Raw genomic sequence first — 11,479 nt, 5'->3', positions numbered from 1 at the left:
AGGCTCGAAGGTAAAGGTGACACCTGGTTTCATTACACACAGTGCGCTGCTGCCACCGAACCAGGAAGAACCTTGAGAGAGGTGCAGAAGGACCTGTCAGAAGGAGCTGCAACAGCATCACCAACCACTTGAGGGAGCCAAAGCTCAACCTACAAGCCGGCTGGCTACAAAAGGGGGTGTTCTTCATACTGAACTAAACATTTTTTATTCTTAACATCTTTTATGACTTTGTTTTTATATTGGCTTGAGTTTTTAAGATTTACATTTTACATTGCAATAGTTTTAACCGCTGAAAGCTCATTTAAAGTTGTGTCACTGATACTTTTTGTTGCTCTTTAACTCCTAGAACACGCCCTTTGGCGAGGTGGGGGGAACTGGACCACCTTTCTGTGCCCCATCATCCTCTATTAGACGACATCCAAGCTAAGTAAACATGTCTTGGCCCTTTCCCCCTGAAATGACAGGCAGGCAAAGATGTTGCGTCTTTGTTTGCTTCCTGGCCCTGGGTCTCATTCCCATTGGCATAATCTTGATCTGTGAAGGGCCCCCGACACTTCTGACACCTTCAAGTTCAAAAGCTTCGCCCCTTTCTGACAGTCCCAATCTGACAAATGTAGCCCCTAGGGTCTTGCCCACCACTTCCTCTCCAGTTTTGCCCACGCCCGATCCAGTTAGAAAGAAACGAGACACGGTTACCTCCTGTACCCCAAGCACGACTAGAATGATTACTCTTTGTGTCCCCAACAATAAAAGTTGGGTAGTTGAAATAGATTTCGCTAGCTTCCCAGTCACTCCCGTCACCAAAGACCAAGGGGGGGATCTTTTTAACCTGGCAGTACATCTCTCCTCCTCAGTGTGGTATATAACCCTGGGAGGTTGGCATCAGTGGAAGTGGTCCAGTTTAGTGTCAGAAACGGACCTGGATTGGTCAAAGTACTCTAGGGGTCAGGCTTTGCACTGGAGAAACCAAAATATGCTCAGAATAGCAAAAAAACCGGATCTTTCAGGCTTAATTTTTACCCTAAAGGATCTGGCCTTGACCTCCTGTCAACAATTTATACTTGCCCCTTGGACTGATCGCACCGCCCTGTATTGGCAAATGGAAATATGCCCTAGCGTTGGTGCAGTTCCAAGCTCTGTAGTTAAAGATGATAATCCCACCTTTAATGGCCCTGCGGTGACATATACAAACGGGGGGAGAAACGGCCGAATACGCATTGTAGACACAAATAAAATGTCTAAAGATGACCTCTTCCAAATTCTAACCGGTATTTCTGGAGCAACAAACAACTGGTTACTACTAGCTGAACAAGCTGCTGACACGACGGCTTCCGACTGCATAGTATGTATGGGAGCCCGCCCCACTTTACGAGTTGTACCGGCTCCAGTCAATAGTGCATGCCTCCTGCATCTTATGAACAACACAAAACGAGGTCATTGCTCATATCTGGAAAACCACTTTCCTAAAACTCAACGCTCGGTCTCTAATAAACCACCTTTCTTTTCTTCAGATGTAGCTGTGAACAATTTCACTTGTATTAACCTGACTGGCAATGCAGTAAAACTAGGTAGCTTGAACTCTTCTTGGTGTACTGAGATGACGGTTATGAAACCAAACTTCCGACCTACGGCTAGGGCTGATTTGTGGTGGTGGTGTGGCAATAACAAGTTATATGATGGTTTCCCTCGGGATGCGTCAGGTCTTTGCGCTCTCATAACTCTTATTTTACCTGTTTTAGTCACTCCAGTAGATCTCTCTATAAAAGTACACGAAGTTGGCCTCCCATCTTCCTCTGAACGCCGCTCTAAACGTTCTCTAATCCCAGGTTCAGCTCATAATCCAACCTATATTGATGCCGTAGGTATACCCCGTGGGGTCCCCGATGAATATAAACTGCGAGACCAGGTTAAAGCAGGATGGGCCTCGATACTTTGGATGGTTGAAATAAATGCGAATGTAGACAGAATTAACTACATTCACTTTAATGTGCAACTGTTGGCTAATTACACTCGAGATGGTTTTGAAGCTGTGCATGCACAGTTATCTGCCACTTCCCTAATGGCTTTCCAAAACAGGGTCGCAACGGATTTTCTCCTCGCAGAAAAAGGCGGAGTCTGCAGCCTTTTTGGTCAGGAGTGCTGTACCTATATCCCCAATAACACAGCTCCTGATGGTTCCCTCACTAAAGCTATCACTGGTCTCACAGCTCTTACTGTTAAAATGAAGGAACACTCGGGCGTTGATACTGCCATGTGGGACTCTTGGCTTAACATGTTTGGCAAATATAAGGCCCTTGTAGCTTCCATCCTAGTTTCCATCTCAGTTTTTGTTGCTATCCTAGTCACCTGCGGTTGCTGTTGTATTCCATGCATTCGATCCCTCTTCCAGAGATTGATTGTTACAGCTCTCACTCCTGAGGATAAGGATCTCGCCCGGCAGATGCCTTTATTGGCTAGTCAACTTCCCACCTCCTCGCCAACGGATGATGAAAACTCTGATCGTGAGGGTGACGAACATTATCGTCTTTCTCTTGTTTAAATTCTTCTAGAATGGTTGTTTCTCTGTGGTGTTTTGTATTAGGCTTGTTATTAATTGTTTCCCTCACCCACTTCCTCTTGAAGGATATATCTGGTTGAACTGTGTCTGGTCGGGTTGTGAGGGTTAAGCGATGTTCTCAGGGTCTCCGGACTTAAGCCTGAGCGAATGTGTACTCCCACCACTGGATATGAATTGTTTTATTCCACACCCCTTCCTCACGTTTTACCATATTCACTTTTGAATGTCCTTAGCAGTTACCGTTCTGAGTTTATTTTACGGTTGATTTATTCTTTCACATTTTCACGTTTATATCTCTCATTATTATAGTATACTCTGTACTCTCCACATTTTTATCATTACTTATGCTTTTTGGTTGTTGAGTTACAGGAACTGTTAATTTTGTGTCACTACCCTGGTTGCACTAACTCGTTGTATCCGTGTGTGCAGGACAGCTGTTACTGCTTTCATCGGGAACCGAGACTGCTTGCAGCCGACCCCTGGGCAGGGTGGTGCCTGGACTCTTTTCTCCTCATCTGCAATGACAGATAAAGACAAATGATAAGACCCGAGGAGTTTTTCGAGCCAGGCTTCGACACGTCTCTGTGTTCCTTTGAATGTTACTTATTTTTGTGTGTTGACCCATTTAAGATGGGTCAAAAGGGGGATTTGAAGAAAATATAATCTGATCACACATTATTCAGCTTTAAATATTGTTCAGCTTTAAAGTTACTGTGCAACTGTGTAATAAAATGTGTGCTCACGACTTTGGCCTTGAGAGCGATAAGAAGCGATCGCCTCATCCTGCAGGCGAAAAGATATCTGCAAGCGAAGAACACCCAAGGCCGCTTTCCTTTTATGGAGTTGTTTTTCTGCTAATGCAGCACTTTTCTCACAACCCCCTCCTGTAAGTTTTAGAGAATATATACCCATCCTCACAGCAAATATCAGGAATCTCTTGATGTGAGCTGTTGTTGAGAAATTGTCTCTGCCTCAATAAAAGTTCACTGATTCCCCATCTGCTGCAGGTGTCCGGTTGTCTTCATTCTCCGCCAGCCTGGTTAAGTCAATTCCTCCTTAACATCTAAAAGAACCTATTTAATGAAGGAAGACGGTTCACTTTGTGTTTAATATTATTCTATTGCTGCTGTTGTTTTTTTTTATATCCTTCAAAACCCAAGTGTAAATATTTAACCCAGTGTGACTTCAGTGCAATGAGACAATCCTTAGCAACAACATGAGAACCGGGCCCTGTGCTTCGTACGTCGCTTACTACATCCAAGATCAAATGAAACATCCAAGACCAAATCATCGCGCTAACTCTGAGCTCGCTATTCCGGTTCCCCGAACACACCTGTTGTTGACGATTAGTATAGCTGGATGAAGTAATGTGCGATCACTGGGTGTCGTAAAAGGGGATACGCATCGATAGCAGAAACAGTGATCGGCAACCCTCTGATTGGTCGGCGAAAATGTCGAAGGGGCGTGCTCGGTATTTTCCGGCAGCAGAGCAAGAACTCATGAGTGAGGGATTTCAGGAGTTTCAGAGTTTAATTAAAACGCAAGAGAACACTGCAAAGGCTGCAAAAGCAAGGAGAGAGGGCTGGCAGAAAGTTGCTGACAAATCAGACTCGTAGGTAATTTAATAATAATAATAATAATAATGGATTGGGTTTATATAGCGCTTTCCAAGGCACCCAAAGCGCTTTACGATACCACTATTCATTCACTCTCACATTCACACACTGGTGGAGGCAGCTACGGTTGTAGCCAGGCTGCCATATCGCGCCATCGGCCCCTCTGGCCAACACCAGTAGGCGGTAGGGTAGATCTATCATATGACACGATATTATCCAATATTATATGGCATTACATTACATTATAATACGTTATATTATATCCCCTTTCACATTAGAGCCACAACAGCACCCACAAGAACATGGGAACAAGTAAAAGTGGAATACAGGAGTATTCTACAGAATGGTAATATTTATCTCTTAGGTTGCTTTTCGTCTCTTGGCAAGGTAATACTGGCCTGTAATACTCTGTTAGTTTGTTCATCACAGCAACCAAGAAAAGGGCAGAGCAAAAAAAGACAGGTGGTGGTCCTGCACCCCCTCGTCAACAAGTTGGTTAAGTAAATAATACCCTCACGGGAATATCGATATCTCTCAATGAGCACACTGTCGCGCTGAGCTAAAGGATCCTGTCTATCCCGCAACATACGCTGTATTCTGAGGACTCTCCTTATCAATCTTGCACCTTCCGCAATGGGTTGGTCGCGTATACGGACAGGACATGGCTGCGACAGGCTTCCCAAATCCACCTTCGCTTTTATAGCCGTGGTCTCTCATCTTGATTACACGAAGTAATTTACAATTACTACTCTGAAATATGAATTACATCTGTAATAATCACATACATGTAATAGAATGTTAATAGTACATTTCCCTTTTTTAGGGACTGACCTGTATGTATCTGTGTGACATCAATAAAAGGATCAAGTGCTGCATTATCTTTAGTTACATTGATGTTATTTATTTATGGTGAAACAGTGGTGGAATATCGCTGTTGCTTTCGTATGAATGACGCGGACATACCTGCGTGGCCGCGATCTAATCCTGTTTACATAAAGTAAACCTGCTCCCCAGCAGGTTTACGCTTACGGCTCTGTTGCTATGACAGCAAGTCCCGGATGGGCTTCGGGGAACCGAACGATCCAGGATCACGCGAAATCGTCAACAATCTCATCCAGCTAACTCACTTAGCGCGGTACGAAGAACGGGCCCCAAGACAGGTAAATTCTGTTGTTTTCATTCAAATTCCATTGTTTTGATTCAAATTCTGTTCATTTCATTCAAATTCCGTTGTTTTCATTCAAACTCCTTTCTGTACATTCTAATAATGTTGTTTTCATTCAAATTCCGGTTTTTCCATTCTAATTCTGTTGTTTTCATTCAAATTCTGTTGTTTTCATTCAAATTCCATTGTTTTCATTCAAATTCTACTCATTTCATTCTAATTCCGTTCTTTTCATTCAAATTCCGTTGTTTTCATTCAAATGCTTTCGTTTTCATTCTAATTCTCCTCTTTTTATTCAAATTCTATTGTTTGTTTTAGAATTGTTTTGCTTTCATTCAAACTCTGTTCTATACATTCAAATTCGGTTGTTTTCATTCAAATTCTATTCATTTCATTCTAATCCCATTCTTTTCATTGAAATTCGGTTGTTTTCATTCAAATGCTTTCGTTTTCATTCTAATTCTCCTCTTTTTATTCAAATTCCATTGTTTTGATTCAAATTCCATTGTTTTCATTCAAATTACATTGTTTTGATTCCAATTCTGTTCTTTTCATTCTAATTCCGTTGTTTTCATTCAAATTCCGTTGTTTTCATTCTAATTCTGTTGTGTGTTTTTTTAACTTCCATTGTTTCATTGAAATTCTTTTGTTTTCATTCAAATTCCATTGTTTTCATTCAAATTCTGTTCTGGGGCCCGTTCTTCGTACGTGGCTTACTACATCCAAGATCAAATGACACATCCAAGACCAAATCATCGCGCTAACCGAGAGCTCACTAATCCGGTTTGATAGGTTTGTAGCTTGAACCTATCCGCCGGAACGTTGAGGACAATATAATTACACTGCAAAGCAAGACACCAGTAGGCAAAGTTCTTCATGTTTCTCGTGCACGGGAGAGACCGGACAAAGCACCGTTCCTTCGCCTGACCCCAGTTGCTCTCGTCCGTTCTCCTTAACCACTGTTCTTTTGTTGAGGTTACATGAATATGCATAGGTTCATTAACATATGACGTCTACATAGGTATACATGTGAACAAAGAATACTGTGTGTGTGTGTGTGTGTGTGTGAGGTCAAGGTGTGACCCTGTGAAGACTCTGGTGCTAGCTGGTGCCAGGCGTCTAGCAGATCTATCCGAACAAAGGGCTCTTATACTTAAACAGATATACGTGTGTTTGCTATACCATATATCAGCAAGAGAAGATACGACCTCTCCTAGGAGGTGTGATCTACGCCAGAACACTCTGTAGAGGGAGTGAACGCACTCCCCCGTTCATGCTACACAGAGCCGTTACAGACCTCCTAGGATGAGACATTCTTTCAACCTACAAATGATTATATACTTCTAAGCATATATGAGTAAATGTTTCTAAGCATAAATGACAATCAACAATACAAAACCTATCACGGTTCTCCGAACACACCTGCTGTTGACGATTAGTACAGCTGGATGAAGTAATGTGAGATCACTGGGTGTCATAAAAGGGGCTACACATCGATAGTAGAAACATTGATCGGCAACCCTCTGATTGGTCGGCGAAAATGTCGAAGGAGAGCGCTCGGTATTTTTCGGCAGCAGAGCAAGAACTCTTGATTGAGGGATTTCAGGAGTTTCAGAGTTTAATTAAAACGCAAGGGAACACTGCAAAGGCTGCAAAAGCAAGGAGAGAGGGCTGGCAGAAAGTTGCTGACAAATTAAACTCGTAAGTGATTTAATAATAACAATAATAATGGATTGGATTTATATAGCGCTTTTCAAGGCACCCAAAGCGCTTTACAATGCCACTATTCAGTCACTCTCACATTCACACACTGGTGGAAGCAGCCACGGTTGTAGCCACAGCTGCCCTGGGGCAGACTGACAGAAGCGAGGCTGCCATATCGTGCCATCGGCCCCTCTGGCCAACACCAGTAGGCGGTAGGGTAGATTTATTATATTACACTATATTATCCAATATTATATTACATTATATTATATTATGTTATATTATATCCCCTTACACATTAGAGCCACAACAGCACCCACTAGAACATGGGAACAGGTAAAAGTGAAATATAAGAATATTCTACAGAATGGTAATATTTATCACTTATATTGCTTTTCGTCTCTTGGAAAGAGACCCTGAAATAATCTGTTTGTTTGTTCATAACAGCAACCAAGAAAAGGGCACAGCAAAAAAAGACAGGTGGTGGTCCTGCACCCCCTCGTCAACAAGTTGGTTAAGTAAATAATACCCTCACGGGAAAATCGATATCTCTCTATGAGCACACTGTCGCGCTGAGCTAAAGGATCCTGTCTATCCCGCAATATACGCTGAATTCTGAGGACTCTCCTTATCAATCTTGCACCTTCCACAATGGGTGGCTCGCTTATACGGACAGGACATGGCTGCGACAGGCTTCCCAAATCCACCTTCGCTTTTATAGCCGTGGTCTCTCATCTTGATTACACGAAGTAATTTACTATTACTACTCTGAAATATGACTTACATCTATAATAATCACATACATGTAATAGAATGTTAATAGTACATTTCCCTTTTTTAGGAAAGGACCTGTATGTATCTGTGTGACATCAATAAATGGATCAGGTGCTGCATTATCTTTAGTTACATTGATGTTATTTATTTATGGTGAAACAGTGGTGGAATATCGCTGTTGCTTTCGTATAAATGAAGCGGACATACCTGCGTGGCCGCGATCTAATCCTGTTTACATAAAGTAAACCTGCTCCCGAGCAGGTTTACGCTTACGGCTCTGTTGCTATGGCAGCAAGTCCCGGATGAGCTTCGGGGAACCGAACGATCCAAGATCACGCGAAATCGTCAACAATCTAATCCAGCTAACTTACTTAGCGAGGTACGAAGAACGGGCCCCTGTTCATTCTAATTCCGTTGTTTTCATTCAAATTCTATTCATTTCATTCTGATTCCATTCTTTTCATTGAAATTCCGTTGTTTTTATTCAAATACTTTTGTTTTCATTCTTATTCTACTCTTTTTATTCAAATTCCATTGTTTGTTCTCAAATTCCGTTGTTTTCATTCAAATGCTGTTGTTTTCATTCTAATTCTACTCTTTTTTTTTTCAAATTCTAATGTTTGTTTTAGAATTCTGTTTTCATTCAGATTCCATTGTTTTCATTGAAATTCTGTTGTCTTCATTCACATTCCGTTGTTTTCATTCAAATTCTGTTGTTTTCATTCAAATTCTGTTGTTTTCATTCAAATTCCATTGTTTTGATTCAAATTCTGTTGTCTTCATTCACATTCCATTGTTTTCATTCAAATTCTGTTGTCTTCATTCACATTCCGTTGTTTTCATTCAAATTCTGTTGTTTTCATTCAAATTCCATCGTTTTCATTGAAATTCTGTTGTCTTCATTCACATTCCGTTGTTTTCATTCAAATTCTGTTGTTTTCATTCAAATTCCATTGTTTTCATTGAAATTCTGTTGTCTTCATTCACATTCCGTTGTTTTCATTCAAATTCTGTTGTTTTCATTCAAATTCTGTTGTTTTCATTCAAATTCCATATTCCAAGTTGGACAGTTCGGGGTTACTCAACCCTGAGTATCGTTTTTCACTCTGAGTTTTCTAAACCGGCTTCCTGAAATCGGGCCCAGGGCCCTGTTTCAGGAAGCCGGTTTGGAAAACTCAGAGTGAAAAACGACACTCACGGTTGAGTAACCCCGAACTGTCCAACTCGGAATATTCGGTTTCAGAAAGGCTGATAACAATTAGTTCAGTCAACGCGGAGTTGCTTTAACCCCAAGTGAAGCGCGCGGACGAGGATACATAAAGCCCTGATAAGCGGAGCACAGATTAAGCGAGTCACCATGGAGACGGAGGGAAAGAAGGCCCGGTCAATGTATTTCACAGCGCTTGAGGCCGAAATTCTGATGGCAGCATATGCCGATAACATGCAAATTCCGCGGAAAAAAGTAACACAGCCACAGCTGCAAAAGCATGCATGGCAAAACATAGCCGACAGAGTCAATGCGTGAGTGTTAATATAAACATTGATCTAGGGATTTCCACCCATTTAACACGTTATTTTATCATATGTTATTTTATTTGTTATTTTATACATTTTATTTTGTGATGTGATGTGAGCGCAGGTGCAACCCAACAGGCCCCAAACGTGCCTGGCAGCAAGTAAAAATGAAATATAAAAATATAGTCCAAACAGGTAAGGTGTAATTGTATTATGAGCCATAGTGCTTGGTCTGTTTGTCCGATGTAAATCAATTGCAGTTAGAGGCTACATTAATTTTCTGTCTGTAAGCACTTATTGAAATTATCTGAGCACATTACAAGTACATATTTGCTTACTCTGTATGCTCAAATGTGGCCCGTTATAGCCAACAGAAAAAAAGCGGAGGCCCGAAAAACAGGTGGGGGTCCTCCACCACCACCACTCACAGAGGCTGAGCAGTTGGCCCTCAGCCAAAACAGTGGGCGCCCTGTGGCTGAAGGCATCTCTGCGGGGACATCCTCTGAGTCAGTAACCCCGCAAGACACAAGTGCCTACATAGGGGGTAAATTCAAAATAATACATGATGTGCATACATCCTTTCTTCACAGTCACCTTTGCAGTGCTACTCATTCATTTGATAAACTCTTTACCATAATGAATTATTTTGTAGTGAAGTTATTTTCCGACTGATTTTGCCTTCCCTCAGCCTTGGTTGTCTTTGAGAGCATAATGACAATGAAGTGTAAGGTGATTGGTATGTTTGTTAATTGCCATTTGGTCCCTTGTAAGTTATAAGTGACCTGTATAAACCTCATATTCTATCAGTTGATGGTGGTGGTGTACTGCATCTGGTGCAGCCTCCTGTTGAGCCAGACCAACATGCAGTTGTGAGTAATACTCCACAGATTATATGAGTTTACAGTAGAACAGCAATGTTGTTAATTTCTTTACTACAGGAAAATAATGAAGAAACATTGACAGCTGTTACAGAGGAGGAAGCAACAGAGACACTTTATGAGGTTTACATCTTTTAATACTTTGTGTACAGGAAACACAGGTGACCAATAAAGCCAGTTGAACAAAAAATCTGTATATTCTTCTTTCAACATGTTGAGGTGATGGGTCAAAAGAAATGATTGTGACATATGGTGTCTCTGACTGCGCTTCCATCTTGTATGTCCGTGGGAGGGTCAGGATGTTCATGGTTTGGATCACTGCTGATGTTTGGTTCAGAAGGACAGTGTTCTCCTCTAATTGTGGCAATGTTGTGAAGAATCACACATGCCACAATAATGTCACATGCCCTTTCTGGGGTGACCCTGAGTCTTTGCAGGCACTGGAACCGGGCCTTAAGCATTCCGATAGTCATTTCAACTCTGGCTCTTGTCCTGCAATTAGCCAGATTATATCGCTGCTGTGGGCCCGGTTCAGGGTCAGGGTAAGGGGTAAGCAAATAGGGTAAACATGGATACCCCCTATCACCAAGCAAGTAGCCAGTGAACTCTCCTAAGACAGAAGGGTACACTTCAGTTCAAATGTCCCTGAAGCAATTGGTCTTTATATATTTTAAAGTATTCTCAACTCACCATGTCCAAATTTTGTGCTCAGTGTACATTCACGGAATATTTGTGAGTCATGAACAGAGCCTGGCCACTTGGCTTCCACATTTGTGATAATGTTGGCAGCATCACATATGATCTTCACAGTGCAGAGAACACAAATTAGCATCCATTACTATAATGAAATAATTTGTTAGTTTGAAATGCTACCGGGAACTATGTACCTGTACATTAATGCTGTGGAAAGACTTCCTGTTCACATAGTCTCCTTCATTTACTGAAGGAGCAATGATTGGAATGTGAGTGCCATCTATACAGCCAATCACGCCTGGGAACCGTGGGAATAAATGTAAAATTTAAGTAGTAGTTCAAGTATCACCACATCATGAATTAAGTTCTGTTCATCCTGCTACCTGCAATTTTGTGGCATCCCTCTTTGATAAATCTTGTGGGTCTATGACCGGGGAACACCACAGACGAGTACAGGAGACGTTTCAGTGCAACTGTAACATTCCTGACTGCCCGACAGACGGTAGCCTTGGAAACGTGCTCAGCGTCACCAATATTATACAGAAAGCTCCCGTTTGCAAAAAACCGAAGTGCAATA

General features: G+C 41.8%; 1 protein-coding gene across 1 annotated transcript; it reads left to right on the top strand.

Annotated features, from left to right (window-relative positions):
• Positions 1-229: 229 nt before the first annotated feature.
• Positions 230-3,302, top strand: LOC146571823 (uncharacterized). The gene has a single exon (XM_085275793.1). The coding sequence runs from the start codon at positions 434-436 to the stop codon at positions 2,537-2,539; it is 2,106 nt and encodes a 701-aa protein (XP_085131919.1). The 5' UTR covers positions 230-433; the 3' UTR covers positions 2,540-3,302.
• The last annotated feature ends 8,177 nt before the right edge of the window (positions 3,303-11,479 follow it).

Source organism: Mchenga conophoros, linkage group LG6 (assembly GCF_057382185.1).
Source record: "Mchenga conophoros isolate Kocher_MC1m ecotype Shallow Benthic linkage group LG6, M_conophoros_male_GT1.1, whole genome shotgun sequence".
Lineage (NCBI taxonomy): Eukaryota > Metazoa > Chordata > Actinopteri > Cichliformes > Cichlidae > Mchenga > Mchenga conophoros.
Note: the sequence above shows the minus strand (reverse complement) of the source record. Positions and strands in the feature narration are given on the sequence as shown.

Coding starts and splice junctions, on each gene's coding strand:
- LOC146571823 (XM_085275793.1), top strand. CDS start 434: ATGTCTTGGCCCTTTCCCCCTGAAATGACAGGCAGGCAAAGATGTTGC.